The sequence below is a fragment of the Pleurodeles waltl genome, chromosome 6 (assembly GCF_031143425.1).
Source record: "Pleurodeles waltl isolate 20211129_DDA chromosome 6, aPleWal1.hap1.20221129, whole genome shotgun sequence".
In the NCBI taxonomy this organism is placed as follows: Eukaryota; Metazoa; Chordata; class Amphibia; order Caudata; family Salamandridae; genus Pleurodeles; species Pleurodeles waltl.
The window spans coordinates 31537924-31558055 of NC_090445.1; the positions used below are offsets into that span (position 1 = coordinate 31537924).

At 48.2% G+C, this 20132-nt stretch overlaps 1 protein-coding gene across 3 annotated transcripts in view; it reads right to left on the reverse strand.

Moving 5' to 3' along the window:
• Positions 1-578: 578 nt before the first annotated feature.
• Positions 579-20132, reverse strand: part of TSC1 (TSC complex subunit 1) — a 188673-nt gene continuing 169119 nt past the window's right edge. For all 3 annotated transcript variants that reach the window (XM_069237129.1, XM_069237128.1, XM_069237130.1), the window contains 4 exons: positions 13603-13725; positions 11978-12165; positions 11649-11810; positions 579-3790 (listed from right to left, as the gene is read on the reverse strand). In XM_069237129.1, the coding sequence (XP_069093230.1) occupies positions 3124-3790; positions 11649-11810; positions 11978-12165; positions 13603-13725 (1140 nt within the window). In that variant the 3' untranslated portion in view covers positions 579-3123. The remainder of the gene's footprint in view (positions 3791-11648; positions 11811-11977; positions 12166-13602; positions 13726-20132) is intronic.

The following is a 20132-nucleotide window of genomic DNA, read 5'->3' on the forward strand; positions in this document are numbered from 1 at the left end:
ACAGCATCTGACCCAAAGCTTGACGTGCACACCCCATAAAGAGCTTGGTGCCCCCTCCTTGATTGCCTTGGTAAGCAAGAGGCCACATTTCTCACTTGGAGTCATGCTTTGGTCCCAGGCAGGGCTTGTGGGGTCAGAGATGGACCCCAGGAGTGGCAAGGCTTAACCCAAAGGCACTGCATAGAAGAGAATTTGAAGAAAATTATTAAGAAGAAGTGAAAAATCACAGCCAGCAGAGTAGGATCCGTGTAGAAAAATGGGAAGTGACATCAGAGAACTGTGGTGACATGATCTGACTCCAATGACTTCACACCTGCACTGTTACTGGTGTAGAGACAAAGCCAACACCACCTGTGTCGGAGAGTTACTGCAAAGTTTCCAGATCCAGTCTGGCACTAGGGGAATAGTCAAAAGGAGAGGAGCCTGCAGGTAGAAGTTGTGAACCAGCTGAGCAGCAGGCTTCCTTGACACACAGCTGGAACTAATGAACGGGTTCAGCAGCACCATGGACCCCACCAGCATCTGAAGTTTCACAACACCATCCCAACCTGACCCCCATGAAAGAAGCACTACAGAACCACTGCAAAACAATACATTGTATTTATTTCTTCACAGTTGAATACAAACCAGCCGCCTCTACAGCGCAAGACTACTCATGTCGGGACACCACACCGACTATTCTGGCTTCAGAGTCTTCCCATTGTACCGTTAATTTGGGGGGAACCGAATGGCTTTGTCAGTATGTGGTGGGTGGCTTTTGTGGATGGTCCTGCGTGCTTTAAATACTGTGTCAGAGAACAGTGGTGAGGAGACCAAGAAAGAGGTGGTGGCGGGGGGGGGGCATTGGGGAGGATGTAGATCCGCACTGCCTCACCCATGAAAAGAGGAAGAACAAAAATCATTTATTTTATAAGAAAAATCTCTTGGCATCACATTGTGTATTTGTCTGTTACCCCGCTCCACAATCCTAGTCATTTACCTGTAACTGCGGAGACACCAGAAGTTCTGCATCCTGCGCGCTGGGTGACCCTGCAGGAGATGCCTTTGTCCTCCAATTAATTAGCACTATTACCAAGTCACTGACTACAGCAGCCTCATACCTGCAACAGACCGCCTAGTCCAACTGAATGGCTGCCATTTTAATGACAAAGGCTACTGCCACTACAGCAGAAGACGCCCCTCTCCCAAAAAAAAAAAAAACTCAGTTCTCATAGCCTGGTCCTTGACAAGATGTTAGGCGCTTAGGGGAAGGAGCTGTGGTGAAACCACCTACATCAGCAGCAGTCGTGAGCCAATGATGGAAAGGGGTCTTATGAGAAGATGCAAACTTGTAGCAGAGGGAGATTTTCTATGCTAGTGACGTCTTCTCGGCAAGGTGCATGGTCACGTCTCCCACCCCATCCCTCCCTCTAGAATGTTGAGGCTGCCTCATCACTAGTTCTCATGTCCAGTATAGCAGAAGGATAAACCTCTCACTGTACCAGCTGTAACAGATAAAGATGCAGTGGAGCTGGACACCAGCCCAGGGGGCTGACTACACCAATTACTAGAAGGGGAGCTGGGGAATGAAAGAAGCTTTTACCCCCAGGTCCAGCGGACATAGTGCACCCAAACAGCAATATCTGGACAAGCTGCAATATTTCCACCATGGTCTTCTGCTGCAAACCTCTTACCGAAAAAGAAAAAAAAAAAAAAAAAAAAAGCCTTCTCTATGCATTCTGCATTGCTCCAGCCCAGTCACTACCAACTGGATAAGAGTACTACTTGCAACCTGGCAAGCATGAACTTAAGAGGTAGCAAATGTAATAATACACAGACAAAATAAGTCCTTGTTTGGCCAAAGGGTAACAAACCCTGCAGTAGGTAGAATACTGGTTTAAGATTGTGCACGTTTTCACAGCTTAATCTGAACTTAAGATGTGTGTGTCTACATATCCAAAGCTTCCCTAATAACGCAGAATTCTGCAAGTATGTGTGCTGATGATAGGCTATGACGATAAGAGAAGTGAGTTGGTGGGTGGGTTTATTTTGATCCAGAATGACCCTTCTCTAACGATCCTCAAGGCTAATTTTCCATAAATTACCCCAGCAAGGCAAAGACTGCAGCTTGACAGCACCAGACATTTCAGGTCACCCAAGGGCAGAAGTAGTTAACCCCCCCACATTTTCTTCCAGGGCAAGCTACATGTGCTCCTTCATACAATTACCCCCCTCACAAGTTACTAAACGGAGAACCCCATCTACCTCCCAAGTGATGAATGATATTAGGACACCTGACTTGCAAAACACAGGACAGGGAGTGGGGCATTCACGTCCAGAAAGTATTGGCTTCCGTTCAATGTTGAGTATATGTCAATGAGTGGTGAAACCAAGACCAGTGCTGGGGGATGTTCATAAGAATATCTTCATTTTAGAACACCAGTCTTGCTCAGAAATGTAAAACTGGTGCAATGTGTGAACTAGTTCATAAAGAAATTACAAGACTTTCAGCAGAACCATCTTTTTCCTTTTTTTCAACTTTGTTACCGTGTCCGCCAAGCGGGAGAACAGGTGCCAAGGAACAAAAAAAAAAAAGCACTAGGTCAAAGCCACATCCTTCAAATCAATTAAACAAATACAAAGGATATAGTTCGCACCTCTGGAGAAGACATTACCTCGCCCCCCCCTGCTTGCTGATCGCAAGGTAAGGTGTTCAGTCACATTCAGATAAGACAGGACGTGGAAGGAGGATGTGCGGGTGAAACGCAAGTAAGAGGGGGGACAACAAAAAGAGCAAAAAAGGATGCCCTGAGCAGCAGGGTAGTCAGGAGGTTGACAGCTGAGACGTTATGTAGGCTCAAACCCATGCCCATATGCCCGATGGTGCCAATCTTCTCTCCCTTAACTCGACCGAGTGATTCAACATGATGGTCGGGTTAAATTGGTCGAAAAACACGGAGAGAACTGGTGATAAATGTCACAAGATTCCAGTTGACTTGAAGCATTTTCCTTAGATGCACAGATTAAGCTAGCACTCAAAACCAGCAGAGAATTTTGAGCTGAGCATCTGCATCCGCCCAGCGCTCCAATGGGTTAGGACTGAAGCCCACCAACACTGACCTTGGAGTTCTAGCTGTGGTCCCGCTACTCATTGTAGTCCATGATATGAAACGACCTGCTTGGGGGTTCCCGAGTGGTGACTGGCGGACTAGGGGTGTCCGGGCTCGGAGGTGGCCTGGTTGCGCTGCAGAGTTCAGACTTGGGCACCTCAGCAAGGCTGCGGTTAACCATGCTCTCCCCATCACAGTGACTCTCACTCTTGTTGCGAAACAGCTCACGCGCCCTCATGCCCAAGAAGCTCTTGGAGCTTGGGTACGAGCCGATGGTCAAGGGCACCCGGGAGCTGGGTTCCAGCAGCACTTTAGCATTCATATAGTCACTGTGGTGGCCTAGCGGCAGGTGTGGGGGCTTCTCCGGAGACACCCCCCCACTGCTGCTGCTTGAGCTGCTGCTTCTGCTACTTCCTCTGCTGCTCTCTGAACTAGGCCGCTTGGGCGACTGCGCCTCCCCGTTGGTTCCATTCGCCTCCCTGTTGGCAGTCGGAGAGAAGCGCTTTACTGTCGAATTGTTCGCAGTTGGGGAAGTATTCTTTACCACTGGAGAACTGTTCGCTCTTGTGATATTCTTCACTAGAGAAGTATTCTTTGCAGGAGAAGTCGAAGGAGCACTTGCCGTAGGGGTAAAACTTTGGGGTTTCTGAGAAGGGAGTAGCACTGTAGAAGATGAAATATCCTCGCTTGCAGAGTCTGGTCTGTTTGAAATGAAAGCATACCATTAACTCATCAGTAGACTACAAGACAAAAGAATTACAGTGGATGCCTTCCTTACACAAACACAATTAACAGCAACAGTACAATGTTCCCCTCACATAGCAGAGAGCATGGAAAGTCTCTTGCAGACTAGGACAACTCCCTAATGCAAAGCTGCACATGCAGTATCAACTGAAACTCAAATAGTAAGTGTGACTGTGCAAGCAAGTTCAGGTCTGTGAAGGGTCTCCTACTAATCCTTAACAGCCACATTTACTCGAATCCACACTTCTGCTGTGTGTGTAGTTTTTCTAAGTTTGCACTCGAAGTGTAGCTTTCTCTTGTTTGTGGATGACAGTAGCCCTTAAAGTGGTCACTTCCATGAAAGATTATTCAGGCTACAAAAATGGACCAACGCCGCTCAGCTATTCTTGTTCAGTATGGATTTGCATCAAACAGGGTCTGTTCGCCATGCTTACAGCAAAGCGCATTATAAGCACTATGCACAGCAAAATGCATATTTTTAGGTAGGCACAAAAGTGTGAAGCATAATCTTGTTGTACTAAGACATGAATTTCCTCAATGAAAGAAAACTAATGAAAAGCAGTACACTTCAAGCCATCTTACAAAGGGGGATGTTTTCTTGCAATGTCCTTTCTAAAGGCCATAATCAAACAGGCGCTGTAGATTCTACCATGGAGCGACTGTCCAACAGGGCTTTTAATGCCATGTTTCAACATCAATAACTATTGATTTATTTTATGGGCCTCTGGCAGCACTATTACTACCTGGGACTAGAAAGTTACTCAGGCCAGTGCTTCGTTTCTGCACAGCAAGTGTCACCACTACAGTGTTTCAAACTCTGCTCAAATCAAGAACACTCCTTGCTTTACATGTAACCAGCAAAGTGCTTAAAAGCAATCTCCTTTGCCAGTACAATGCAACAGACAGTGGAGGCAATGTTGCAAATTAAGCCACAGAACATCTAAACATTAAACCCGGCCTAGAATCACGCCAGTCTTCTGTACTGGGCTGTGTCCCCTGTTCAAAATAGCCAAGGTGTCTGGGACACATTCTGTGTAGCACGGCCAGAACCAGTTTCGGCAGTGGTAGGTCTCTAGAATGGTTCAGCACCACAAGCAGGCAGTAGAAATACTCAGCTTGGCTGAAACCAGAGTGTGGGGAACAAGCAAGATGCAAAAGGCGAGCATATCCAAAAGGGACAGGACTGTCCGAGATGGAGAAAAAACACCTTCCCAAAATAACATATCCTGAATACGCAAATCTCTCTGGGGAGGCAGGAAACTTGAGGGTAATGTGCATGGGCATCAGGCCCATTGTTAGATTATTTTTCCTGCCGGAAGGCAATAATGAAAATGGAGCGAAGTGATGCAGAAGATGACCGTGCAAAGAAAGAAGGCGACATCCAGAGGCTTCCAGGTAGGAGTGGGCACTACATGCCGTAAACACACACTTACAGGGTAACATTTTCTGTTCGTGGCATGTTCAACTGTAGATACACATGCTGTGTATAGACTGCAAAGCAATCCTCACCCAGGAGGTGAGGGGCCAGAAGACATTGCAGAGGACTGAAAAAGAGTCTACACGAAGGACAGCCCAGCCCACTTTTAGCTTTTTGGTGAGCTAAGAGCTCCACACAGTAATGCTTAGTGAAAGTGTGTGGTGGAGACCAGGTAAGCTGCTTTGCAGATTCGACTATTGGAATGTTACCCAAGAAGGCCACTGAGGCCCCCTTTTTCCGGGTAGAGTTAGGTCTGGGAGGGATAGGCAAACATCTTTTAGAGTAACAGGTCTGGATACGTTTGATTAGCCAACATGCTATTCTTGTCTTAGAGAGCACACCCTTTGTGTGGTTTAGCAAAGGAGAAAGAAAAAACCTGCTGTGTCTTACGGAAGGGTTTTATTCTGTCAGTGAAATACATGAGGGCTTGTCTAAGATCTAGTGTGTGAAGAGCTTTTTCTGTCACAGACAAAGAGCATCAGGAGTTCAACAGTATGATTGAGGTGGAAAGAAGAGACCACTTGGGGAGAAATTTGGATTTATCCTAAAGACTACTTTATCAGGGTGAATTTGAAAGAAGGATTCTTCCAGTGTGAGAGGCTGAAGCTCACTCAAGTATAAGGGATATGATTGCAAATAGGAACGCTACACTCAAGGAAAGGAATTGTAGAGGGCACGAGTAAAGTGGTGCAAATGATGGAGCATAAGCCTGCTGAGGACTGTGTTGATATTCTGGCGGGGGGGGGGGTGGTCATACACTCTGGAGTCAGGTTGAGGGAGCCAAACTGCAAACGTTAGCTGCTTGGGGTCAGGTGCCTCAGCGAGCCATGGCTCTGCATGAGAAAGTCTGGCCTCTTGAGCAGATTTTCGTGAATTACTGGAGAGATGTCGAGGAGGGTGGTGAATCAGGGCTGTTTGGTCCCAATGGGGCTACCAGGATGATAGTGAGGGATGTTTGTTGGGGCTTCCAAACCACAAATGGAAGAAATGGGGAGAGGTAGAGAAGCATAGGCAAATATCACTGACCAAATCGTCCATATTGCACTACCCAAAGACAGTGGGTACCTGGATGTTATATTTTGGTATTTTGTTTTCAACTCTGGCAAAGTTCTACACTGAGGAACCCCACAACGACCAGAGTAGGGCTTGTGCGTGGAGTTCTCACTTGTGGACTTGTTGCTGCAACCTGCTGTGCAAAAAAAAAAAAAAAAAAAAAAAAAAAGGGTGGTGGCGTGTCCATCTTCAAATGCTCTGGGCTAGCACAGACCGATGTGGAGAGTGAGTGCCACCAGCTTCTGTGGGTAAAACATGGCAGGCACGTCTGCGAATGAGGACTGTTTTGTGCTGTATGCGACGGAGGAACTCCTTGAGAACTTGCTGGATGATCAGCAGCTCCAGGAAGTTGCTGTGGAGATCCTGCTGATGGGGTGTCCACATTCCCAGAACGGTCAAATCCTGTAAGTGTGAACCTCCCTTGTGAGGGAGGTGTTTTTCGTGATGTCACCTGGGCCACTGGGTCAAGAAAGGGCCAGCCTTGCAACAGGCTGTTGCTATTCCACCACAGCAGACAGCAATGAGTGAAGCCCAAATCAACACTAGAGCCTCAAAGTGACACGGATTGGGACCACTGTGCAGCTTGGCACTCCTGCAACAGATGCATGTGTAACCTGGCATGGGGTGGAACTTTGGCAATACAAAAAGCCATCATGCAGAGACAGCACACCACTGTCATGACTGTTCCTTGTCGACTTAGCAAAAAAAAAAAAAAAAAAAAAAAAGGCAGCAGCTATGTGGGAGCTTACATGCTCGCAGTGCTGCAGTAGGCGTTCCTGGTGGCGGAGTTGAGTACACCCCTAAGAAGGGATGGATTTGAAAGGGCTGGAGGGTGGGTCTTCGTGGTACTGATGGTAAACCACAGGCCGTAGAGGAGGTCTATGGTGGCCTATGTGTAAGCCAAGCACACCAAGGGTACAACAGATCAGTCTGTCGCCTAAGGGACGACACGGACGCCATTCCTCCTGAGATGAGCAGCTACCATGGCAAGGCCCACTGAAAATCTTGTGGGCTGTGGTGACCCAGAGTGGCAGAACTTTGAACTGATAATGCTGGCCATTTACCAAGAAGTGGAGTTTGTGCTTCTAGTCTTTTCGCACTGAGCTGCGCCCTCAGGGGAGCCCTTTCTGCCATTCAAAATGACTACTTTTCAATCTAACCTAAAAAATACCAGGGAGATGTGTAACTTCCCCAAAATATTCAAGGACTGGAGTGGCGTTTGAATACTAAATAAGCTTCCTGGAATATTTGGGGAAGTTGCTCTTCCCCAAATCTTCTAGGACTGGAGTTAGAACTGTAATTTTGACCTTCCAGTGTCCACCACACCCACTGCTGCCTGGAGGGTGCGGTCCATGGCAAGAAACTGAACGCACAGAAGAGGAACCAATTATGTCCATGATAGATGGGGATGTGGAAGTAGGTGTTCTTCAGGTCGAGGGTGCTCATGAAGTTACCTTGCTGTAGTAGAGTGATGGCATCCTGGAGTGTCATCATGTGGAAGTTCTCTGACAAGACGCATTACTTGAGAGGCCAGAGGTACAATAATGGGCCTGAAAGAGCCCTTTTCGTGGGAATGAGAAACCACAGGGAGTACACTCCCCGGCCGCATTACTGGAGTAGCACGAGTTCTGCGGCCCCTTTCTGAATAAGTGCCTCCTCTTCCTCTTGAAGGAAGCGCCGATGTCCAGAGGCGAGGGTGGGTTTGTAGGAGGGATGTTCGGTGGTGTGCTTGTGAGCTTCAAGCTGTAACTGTTGCTTATGTTGTCGAGAAACCAATGATCTGACATGATTTCTGCCCACTGGTACAGAAATCCCTGTGGTCTTCCTTTAGTAGGTATGGTGGTGGGGAGAGGGGGTGGTATTGGGAGTGAGTCACTGCTTTGCAGGGGCAGACCCACTCCCCCCCCCCCCCCCCCCCCCAAGGGCTCCACCTCTGCACCTGGTGTTATTGCCCTTTTACCCCCCCGCTACGGTATCCCCAGGTGAAGATCTGCTACACCTGCACATCTCTGGAAAGAAGTGGATGTCTCAGGAGAAGGCGTCTTGGAAGTTCCCTGGTACTGGAACTGACAGGTACCACAGGTAGAAGGGGTTAGTAGTGCAACCATGTCATTCACTGTATCAGCGTCTTTTTTTTGTTTTTTACTCTTTGCGCGTCCGGTCAACCTGTGGCCCAAGGAAGTGCTTCCCTTCGAGAGGCAGGTTGAGCAGATGCTGCCGGACTTCGGCTTGAAACCAGAAGCATGCAGCCAGAGCGGTCGGCGAAGAAGGACACTTGAATTTTTCCTGATGGCTTCGGTGTTGGCACCATCGACGGCACACAGAATACAGGTAGGGGAGACTAGCTTGCCCTCTGCCACCAGATCCTGTTCCCTTTTTTGTGCGGGTCTGGGAGCTGCTGAAGAAGCTCCACTATTCATCCCAGTGCCCATTGTCGTACCGGGACAGTAAACCGAGAGAATTAGTGATGTGCCAACGTGTTGCAGGCTGGGCAACAAGGAGTTTGCCTGCCGCATCCATTTTTTCCTTTCCTTGTCGGGTGGTGGTGCATCGCCTGTACCGAGCATTGGCAAGCTTGAGGGCGGCATGGATGACAAAGGAGTCTGGTGGTGCCCCAATGTATACTGGGTCAGAGGGGCTCACCTTGTATTTCTTATTCACCTGGGGAGTGAAAAAACTGGCAGTTTAAACTCCTTAAAGGTGTCGGGAGCAGGCCTAAGCATTCCATTAAGCATGGTGAGGTACTGTATTGAGTGGTGGGTGGAAGAGCGTCTGTAGCAAGGAATCATCCAGTAGCTTATGCATCTTGATCTTAAGGTATGCAGACTCCCTATGGAATACCTCGTGGAAGTGGTGTCAGGCGGGGAAGGCTCTGCAGGACACAGGTGAGGATCATTATCCCAGGTAGCTCGATGTCATAATCGGCTCACTGGTTGTCTTGAGGGTGTGGGTATAAGATGTCATAAGGATCATGAGAAGATCCTGGACTGCCTCTTCCGAACTCGGAGATGACTCCGGTGGAGAGTGAGATGAGGGGGGGGGGGGCAGGAAATAGTTGTGATAAAAGGGGTAGGAGGCGGAGGTCAAGAAGGTGGAGTAGGGGACAGGCAAGGCGGAGGTAGACGAGGCAGAGGAAGTGGACTGGTGCCCGTGTCTCGGCCCTATGGAATTTTAGGTGCTTTCCCCGCTGGTGGGTTGAGGGCCTCCTCAAAGTTCAGATAACTCCTGAGAGGAGTGGGGTTCTTTGGCTTTTGAAGGAGGCTAAACAAGGATCAGTCCACTTTTTTATTTTTATTTTTGTGCAGCATTGAGCTTGTTGGTAGCAAAAGGTTTGATTATTATGGAGTACGAGGAACGCATTACAGGGGTCCTCGTCGTGCTCTGGGGACAGACTGGTTACCCACATGATGGAGGTCTGTCCATGGATACTTGGCGCATCACTTAGGTCAGTTTCGGAATGAAGTCCTTTCCATCACAATGTAACATTCTCAGGGGTCTAACTGCAGAGAAGGCCCAAGAGTGCCAAAGCCACATACAGGGCGTGAAGCAATCTAAGCTGTAGAACTGTACAAGGGTGCGCAACGCTGCAAGGTGAAAACGCAATGTTTGTTAGACCATCAAGTCTAAATGATCTGAACGGTGCCAGCGACACCATGAGGCGTCAACCTGCAGCTTGGTGAGAACACATCTGAACCCAAAGACAGACAAAAGAAAAAACAATCTATAATGGAGCCGATGCCCATGCGCGTTACCAGTAACAGTTGGAGTCACTAGTCCTTGTGGCTCGAAGACTTCTTAGAAGAGTCCGAGCCCAATACTAGAAGGCAGGATTATGCACAACGTGTGTCTACAGCTACACGTGCCACAAACAATGTTACCTAGGTCTAAATGCAATGACCTTTGTTTTCAGAAAGTTTCTCGTTCCACAGGAGAAAAAAAAAAAAAAAAGTTGCCACCAGAGGTACTGAGTTTGGATTTTATTTTGCACTGGCTCAGATGGCAGAGCAACTGGCAGGATTTTTGGTACTGGAAGAGGTACTGCCAGAATAGTATCAGAAGGGGTAAAACTAGGATGACTAGTTCCAGGGATTGACCTGCTGGCTAGAGGCCTGGAAAGCTCCATAAACCTCCAAGATAAACCAAGTGAGCAGGGCCTGAGCAGGAGAATGCCAGCAGAGCTAAGAAATCTGAAAAAGGAGCCTCAGCCAGCAGCCTACTTCATCGCCACTTAAGACTTCAAGGACGAAAAGGGACGCTGGAGCCGAAGACTGATGCCATTATATCAAATATTTCCCCCTCAAGTCGAAGCGATGTCAAGAAGCAGAAGAATCTCTTGGGGTCTTTTGTACAATATGGCTGGTCTTTGTAAGAGGCCCACTTCAGAGACTTTAGCAAAGAGAAGCTGGAGTGGGATCTGGAGGGGGCCTGGGGTGCTGGCAGTGTAGGTATTTATTGCGGGCCCATGCCCTAAATAAAAACTTGCCAGCTGATTTTGGATGGCCTTGGTGTACGAGTGGTCTTGCGTATCACAACCTGCAGCCGTGTTTGGGCCCCAATAACCAGATAGACCGGCATTGAAGGGCCGGAGAGAAACTTTGTGATAAGGATGACCCTTTTTAAACTTCTTAAACATTAATTATTCAGGAAGACAGTGCAAATATATTGCACTTTCAATGATTACGACTCCATTATGTCGTGTCCGGGAAGGATCTCTGGGTTGAATTGGAGCCGCTGCGCCAACTGTCAGAGTATGGGATCTATCCTGGATCCAGTCTGGTGCGTGGAGAAAACTCAAGAGGTGAGGGAATCAAAAGGCAAGGCATCTGCAGGTAGAATTATCTATCAGAAAATCCCAGACAGATACATCGGAGCTCTCGAGGGGTGAACACCGGTGCATCAAATTATGAACAAATGCCTATCATCTGTGAAGAATGGCAGGAGCACTAGGATGCATGAGCCCTGCTCCAGGAGCACGGTTTCTGGAAAGGGCAGGATTGGGGCATGCATGTGGAGAATGGGTTTTTAATTGACGCCACCAGATTTGTAGGTGAAGGCACTCAGGCACCTGCAGAGACAGAAAAGAGGCAGTCTAGTTTTGAAATGGACAACACGTATGAAATGCCAATGCTTGTGTAATTGATGGGTGCAACCTAATGAGCAGTGATTTTATTTTTTTCAGCCTTTAACTACAGCCCCAATAAATCAATGAAAAAAGGCTCATGTGCTAGCCTTCGCTCCCTGCCTCAAAGTCTGTGTGCTTCCTAGTCCTCTCCCCCCAGCCTCACCGTTCCTCAGCCACCTCTGCTGCGTCTGCTTTGTCCTCGCTGGGGTTTCGCTTTGGGCCCTCTTTCTCCAGACGGCTGTAAAGTCCCAGGATCTCAGCCTCAAGTGCCTGTGTGATCCGTCGCTGAGCCTTGTACTTGTTCTCTACAGCCTCCAGCTGACCCCTGCTCGATACAAAAATGTAAGATAAGCACAAGCCCTCAAGATGCACTGCCACTCACACCCAATCCCTCTTAAAACTGGATCAAGTGCAACTTCTCAGACATCTGCTAAAAGAATGTACTGCCAACTGGAATGGGCCCAACTTTAAGAGAGCCGTGTGTGCTCTAACCTGGCCATGGTCTTAACATCCTCCAAGTACTTTTTCTGCTCCAGCAGCAAGAGCTCCTTCTTTGCCACATAGGCCTCCATCTCAGCTATTCCCCTCTGGGCGCTTTCCAGGCTCTGACTTTGCTTTGCAAGACAAAACTCTGCCTGGTCCTTCTCGTTCTGGAAGGCAAGTTTCAGCATTTCCATTTCCTATGTGAAGGAAAAAAAAAAAAGAAAAAAAAAATGAACAAATGCACAACAGTCGTGAATGAAGCTACATGTTCAAGCACAAATATGCTTCACCAGGCTGGTGCAACCCATTTAAGTGCAGGTACTGACAGGAGACAAGTGGCTCAAACACATGAACCAAGGTGGGGTTGAGAGCACAACACACCAAGGTCCACTTCCAGATTTCGTTCTGGAGACGCAGAAGAGTTTTATGCAGGAAAAGGGCCACCACAGTCTATGTGGTGTTCCATTTTAACAGATGCACAACAGGTTGCTGTGGCAGTGATGAACAGTGCAGGAGGCAAGTGGTTAAGTACAAAGGCACACAAAGCAAACCAGGAATGCCACATTTCATGGCTTCGTGCTTACATCTGTCCCTTTAAAAGTACTACAGAGGAACAAATAAAGATGTGGGACCGGACAGTGAGGAGGGAAGTGAGATTTAAGCATGACCTAGAAAAAAAAGGCATCATGGGTGGTGTAGATTAGCCACAGAACACCAGATTATATGCAATTGGAGGCTGATGCTTTAAATTGTGCAATTGTGTGTTATCGAGCAGACAGTGGTTTTGCATAGACCAGCAAGGAAACAACAAACCATGTGCCTAGAACCAATGACTACAATAGTTCAGGAGGGAGTGGGAAGGGTTAGCTGGGTGCTGCCTGTGCTTCCAGGGGTAACTCTAGCAAGTGCACAGCTACAAAGTACCAAGTAAACCGGCAACTCACAAAATGGCACCTTGGTGATTGCCATTCACTGGAGTTAACAGGGTGCTAAGTAAACCAAACCCTCTAGAACTGCACTCAAAGTCCAGTATTGCCCTTACTTTGGCCATGCAGGGAGCAGGCAGAGAAATGTAGGTGCATGTAAAATGTTTGCCAAACTTGGAAATCCGTATAAGCAGTGCCAGTCCCTCCCTCTCACCAGGCCATGCAGATTGGCCGACCTTCCATGCGTTGTGTGCATATATCCATTTCGCGGTACATACAAGAGCGGCGTGTGCACTAGTGTGGAGTGCGCGTCTACCTGTGTGGTGTGCATGCGCTTTATGCACTAGTGTGGAGTGCGCGTCTACCTGTGTGGTGTGCATGCGCTTTATGCACTAGTGTGGAGTGCGCGTCTACCTGTGTGGTGTGCATGCGCTTTATGCACTAGTGTGGAGTGCGCGTCTACCTGTGTGGTGTGCATGCGCTTTATGCACTAGTGTGGAGTGCGCGTCTACCTGTGTGGTGTGCATGCGCTTTATGCACTAGTGTGGAGTGCGCGTCTACCTGTGTGGTGTGCATGCGCTTTATGCACTAGTGTGGAGTGCGCGTCTACCTGTGTGGTGTGCATGCGCTTTATGCACTAGTGTGGAGTGCGCGTCTACCTGTGTGGTGTGCATGCGCTTTATGCACTAGTGTGGAGTGCGCATCTACCTGTGTGGTGTGCATACGCTTGTTCTGCAACTGTTCCAGGTACAGCTCATTCACTTCTCCCAGGACCAAGAGCTGGCGGTTCAGGAACTCCATCTGCTGCTGCACAGACTCGCTGTTCGATAACTAGTTAAGGATACAAAAAAGTGAGAAATAAGGGTCAGATTGGAATTTTGTTTTAATTTACAATGCACAGTGTCATTAACAGCACACAACACAAACTGTACTCATTGTTACAGAACAGAACTCCTCTAACTCCCTGCAGAGGACAGAGCTGGCAGCCTCAAGACTGATAAAGGCTGGAAAAGACTGCAGTACCTCAGGATAGAAAAGCTATAAAGTGCAACTTAATGAAACAAAATACAGAAGAAAAAAGTACTTCTTTAATGTAGGACTTCTTATGGTGTGTGTGTATATACACAAACTTTGATGTTAACTCTGCATTTTTCTTTTACAGACTTATACTGCATCTGGTGTTTGCTCATGTATAACATTTGCAGTTTTATAGTATGATAGTGTATCAATTACTTCCATAGTTTTAAACTTTTTTTTATTTTTTTTTATTTTTATTTTTTTTAAAGAAGTGAAGGTGCAAGGAGGAAACCTGCTGTGAGGGAATAGGGTGTACTATATGGAGTGGTTTTGTGAATTCACTGTGCAATACAATACCAACCCCTTTAAGGCCAGTCAGCTTTCGTTTGTTAAACTTTAGCTCAACCCTGGGTAGCTGTGGCTCGAGCAGTCAAGCTTACACTAAGGAACAAGTGTAAAGCATTTAAACTGCAACTAAACATTTGGAGAAAAGAACAATACACAAGGAATTCGACACCAGTTAGATTTTTATGAATTTTTAGACACACAAATGAAAAAGCCAATGGAGGGTTCCAGAGATAGATTTTTCATGATATAGTAAATTAAACCTTTTCACTTGACTGCGAAGAAGCATTGGAAAATTCAATAAATGCGACACTTAAAAACATTTTCAAGAGAGACCTTGGTGAGTATCAATGTGGTTACTTGGTGTTGGTGTTACTTTAGGTTGCCAACTCCGGTAGGGAGCCAGTCGGAGGATCCAGCAAGGTCAGCCATCACGAAAAGCAGTCTCCAGTCAAATACTATTGGTACCTTGACACGGACTTCTATTGGAGTGGTCCTGATGCAAGGGATACAGGATCCTCAAGGATACTGAAGATGCTGTGTAGCGGATGGGAATCTTCCTGGGGCCACTTCTTTGTTGAAGGCCGTGGTAAGATGATCTTGGCCACAAGGGTTGACGTCCCTCGAAGTCCTCTTGAGTATGAAGTCCAGTCGTCACTTGGCTACTAGTTGCCCTGTACAGGACTATCGGGGGTTGTTTTCTTTCGGAAGTAACTTGCTTTCTGGGTGACCTACCCGCACTATGACAACTCTCCCAGGTCCAGTAGACTCTGGGGCAACTTTGGAGCATCAGGGTCTTGGTTCCTTAGGCTGCAGAGGGGAGAAGAGAATCTGGAGATTTCAGCTACCAACTCGCTAGGCAGGCTATTTCAGCTGCTGTGATCATGCTGGGAACAGGTGGTCAGCCAATTGAACCTTTGTGTCTCTTCTGGCTGGGGTTTGGGAACAATGTATCCACAAGCAGCACACAACAGGCACCGCCTTTCCTTGGTCAGCCCAAAGCGATGCAGTCGCAGTCCAACTTTGGTGCAGCCTCTCTTTGTTGGACTCTTAGTGCAGCCAGGCAATCCTCCAACGGTTTTCTTATCCAGTCCTGAGCAAGGACAGGTTCCAGCCAAGAGCCTCCGCCCGCAATGGTCCTTAAGTCAGAAGACGGATCTCATTGTCAAGACACCCAAGTGCACATCAAAGCTGAAGGCCCTTTCAATGCTTCCTCCCCATTCGGTGTCAAAACCAACAACAGCTGCAAAAAAACAAATTGCGAATGTCCGAGAGTACGCAGAATGTGTTTATCTACAGCTGCACATGGTACGAACCGTGCTACCAAAAGTAGTTAACTTGTTCTTCTGAAGTTACTTTTATCACAGGTTCCGCGTAATCAGAATAGGTACCAAAGCAGTACATCCCAGATGGAGGGTCTGTGTAGTGGACTTGGAACAGAAAGTCTTGTAGGACTGCACGGGCAAAATACCCTTCCAGTTGGACCTGGCTGCCGAGGTAGTCGGCTGCTTTGTGGCCGGCGCGCAGCAGGGACTACCTACAGCGACAGGATACTTCTCTGCACCACCTTGCCATTCTTCGTCCCTGAGAACCCCACAAAAAAGCTGATCGTCCAACCAATTTGTTTTTTGTGCAATTGACTGAAAAAGCTTAAAGCTCTTTTGGCGTCCAGTCTCTGCTGTTTTGAGGGTTAAGTGGGCCAAAAAACGCTGGGAGAGGGGATAAACTGGCCAATGTGAGAAGGGGCCCCAGACTTTCAGGAAGGCGGCCGCCCATAGCTCCAGTTTCTACCGAAAATAGATGGTGTATGGAGGGTGCACTGACGGGGCCTGGAGCTCACTCGAACATCAGTTGAACTGATCGCAATGAAGATTTTGAGTCAGAAGATGCAACACACAGTTATGCATCAGCTCAACGGGGTGCACATAAGGAATATCTGCTGTGGCATCTCAAACCGTTTGAGGTGCGGCGTGTCAAACCTTTAAACAACAGCATCACAAAAGGTGATTTAAACAAGGACAGTTGATCCGTCAAGTGCATTAAGGCTGAAAAGGCCGACAAATGACCGTTAATAGTGCCCACTGCAAGACCTTGCATGGGCTAAAGACAACAAAACAATCAGCAGTTTGGCTTGTAAGAGATCTGTGTTGCAGCCACCACACGAGGCAACAAATTTGTCCCAATGCCCAGCTAACTGCCTTCACTCAATCTCCACGCATGGAAGTGTAGACAGCACAGGTTCTGGTGTACAGCCCTGCACCGCTGCTGTTGTAACAGAAGACCCTCCTAAAGCATTAGCCTATCAAACGACAAACGCTCCTGCCCATTAATTCCAGGGATCACACACCTGGCCCGACCCGGAGTCACTTTTATGGCTCGAGCATGTTTCGTCTAGACCTTCTTCCGAATTCAAGGTGAAAGTGGCAGAAAAGCATACAGGAGCACCAGGCTCCACTTTATCGGGACTGAGTCTCTAGGAAACAACTTTCTTGGGAACTCCAACTCACACAAGTTTTGATACTGCACGTTGGACGATGACAAAAAGATCCAGCCAGGGTTCTCCTGCCAGAAGATGCCCTGTGCCACCTCAGAGTGATACTGCCATTTGTGATCCGTCAGGCACCGCTGGCTGAGCTTTTTCGCCCTGCCCGAGCCAGGAGTTTTTGTATGCAGGCTTTGTTCCGCTGTTCTTTTTGCCGACAGACATTTTGCTGCGTGCACTGCAGTGCCTAATTAAACAGTGCTACAGTTGAAGGTGGTAAAATGCCCGTGTGGATAAGTTGCTAGGAGCCAAGATCTTCAGTGCCAGGTGAACGGCCTGCAAATCAAACAATGGTCTCCATCAAAAACCCAGCTTCATATCAGAGTAACCTCTTCTCCAGCTCTCCCAGATGACCCCCCTACTCTGCACTGAAGCATCCGTTATCACCACCATCATCTCTGGGAGGGGCAGAGAGAGGGGTTGGCTGCTGGTCCAATTGTGATCCAGCATCCACCATTGCAGATCTCGGTCTAGTCTGAAAACTGGACAGGATCCAATAGGATTCCTTGGTGCTTGACTCACAGACTTCAGATTCCACTCTGGACCCTGTATTTGCCACCTGGCATAGTCGGCAAGCAGGATGGAAGACACCAAGAGGCCAAGAAACACTCACGAGACCCATGACTGAGGCTGAAACACAGGGATCATAACCCAAACATGTTGGACGGACGCCCCTAAACTGCACCACTTCCAGGACAGCTTCTGTGAAAGGAAGCCGCTGCAAAGACGTCAGATGGGACAGTTTCATGTTGATTGAGAACCCCAACAGTATAAGTTTGTTTGCCTTCATCCATAGGTGGTGTACAGCTTCAGACAGTGAGGTGTGTATGGGGGGGGTGGGGCAGGAGACTGACTGGTATGCTGAATCTCTGAAGATAGGCAGCAACCACCATCACCTTTATGAAAACACGAGCAGCACTGGTGAGGACCAACTGGGGTAGTGTTGGTTCGCGAGTTTTGAAGAGAGGGACAGTTGTTACTCCTATTTCTGCATGCCAAATAATGATGGAGGCCTTTGCAGGATTAGTACTTTTACAAACCTGCCCTGCAGTTCCACAGACATCGCCTGTGTTTGAAGATAGGTCAGGAGCATTTTCAGTTTGCCTTACTTCCCTGCGTCCTCACCAGTGCACCTTGTGTCTTCATGAAGGTGATGATGGTCACTGCTTATCTTCAGGGGGTGCAGGAGACATACGGTGTTCACTGACCGTACTGCCAGGTTGGTGAAACAGAATATCCTCTTCCCTCTTTGATTCCCTATTCGGAGAAGTAGGGAATGCACAGGGGGTTACGTTTGGCTGTCGAAGACTGCTCCACCAGGCTCTTGGGAGAGGCATATTGGGCAAGGAAGGCCAGGTCTACAGGGGCAGGGTGGTGGTGACTAGAGTCATCCTGTGCACGGAAGCCCCTGTGCAGGATTTAGCCCAGGTCCCCTGAGAACGTCAGTAAGGACCTCATTAAAAGTGAGAAGGGCCTACGCAGACCGGACCCCAGCTGAAGCAACGCCATCAAGACACTGATCTTGACTTTGACGGAGGGCAGCTGTAGGTCAAGGAGCTCTGCTGCTCTGTGCATTACCATGCCAAAACATGCTCCTTCCTCTGTGGCATGGTCCGGTTGAAGAAGAAACCAGGCTAGAGTCTGGTGGGGTGTCCAGACCAATAGCATTGTTCAGCTCCTCATACCAATTTTCCTCCTGGTAGGGAGGATACTCCAGGGGGACATAGTCCTCTTCATCATCACCCCTCTGGAAAGGTGGTCCTGACCAAGGGTGACAAGTGAAAGGTGGGTTGACGCGGTCTGGGTCACACCTTTGTGGATGTCGAGTGGAGACAAAGTGATGCACTCTGGAGTCAGAGTGTACGATAAGGTCCTCAAGTGCCATCGGTGGCACTGGAAATGACATCAAGGGGACTGGGACCAGCGTAGGTGTAAGTGCTGGTGTCAGATCCAGAGGGCCTTGCTGGCACAGGGGACAAACCGACCAGCGGTTACCCAGCAGGGGCACTGCTTGCCTCAGTGGGACCCAAAGCATGCCAGAGTGAGTCAGTGGCCCAAGGATGGAGTGCATGGCATCATACAACAGAGTTGGGCGGGGTAGCACCAGAGAACCAGGGACGCACGGAGTAGACCCAGACACCAGTGCTGTGGGCAGTGACCAGGAGCAGGTTTCAGAAGCACGGCGCTGACTAGGAAAGGCCAAAGAGCACTTTGACGACTTCTTGTGGTTCTTTGAATTACCCGACGAAGACATGGAATGAAATTACAATTGTCCGCAGGGTCAGCTCTGAGACCAGGCCAGAGATCTCCCATGGGAATGGGACCAAGATTGGCGCAGAGCCCCCTTCAATCGCACTGCCTGGAGCTTCATCGCCTGCTCACAAATTGCTGTGGCGTGCAGCAACTTGCAGTCAGTGCAGGCCCTGCATTCACGGCTTGACCCCAGACATCCTAGGCAATTCAAGTGTGGGTCAGAGGCACATCTTTCACAGTCTAAATCCTGTATTTGTCAGGGGAAAAATCCCTCAAAATAAATAAATAAATAAATGGACAAAAGTGTTAAAAAAAAAAAAAAAAAAAAAAAAAAAAGACTGATGTACCTCTCTGATTCTGCACGGTTGGCCCAGTATGCTGGGGGAGTGCCTACAGAGGCACCGCACATATCACTTCCGACACCAATAAGGAGCTGATAAACGTCACTTACTGGCATGCACAGGTACTGCTCAAGATTTCACTGATCCAGTTTGACGCCTGGGGAATATTTTAAGATGCAACTAATCTGCAGTTAGAAGTCAGAAAGCTAAGCTTTGATTTTACCAGACTTCTGTCTCTGAGATTGTTGGGGGGTACAAAGACTCCCTAAAACTGGATTTTAGTGTTAGATATGGTAGGACCTTAAGACTACCATAGTACACTCACGCACACCCCCAGAGCCCACGTTTAGTGTGGCCAAGGACTTCGGGTATCTTGAGAATGCCCAAAGTGGGTAGGGTCAGACCCAGGAAGCTTTACCCCATTGGTTAGGGTGTTCCTAGGGGTTCTCCACTAGGGACTCCAAGGGTCATAAGGCTGACCTTCTGTTCAACCTACAGGGATACAAAAAGCTCCAAGAGGCCTTTCCTGCAACTGCCCATGTGACCATTGGCAACCGGATCTGTGCTGGACTCACCCAGCGAGTCTAAGTGACTCCGCTGAGGGACTTTAGAATGGTACTCCAATGATGGTTTGAGACTTAAAATACTAAAGTAAGAAGGTAGAATCCTCGACCAGGACAAACCATTTTTGTGTCATTTTGTTCATTACATTGTACTGTTTATGTGTTTTGGGATTATTT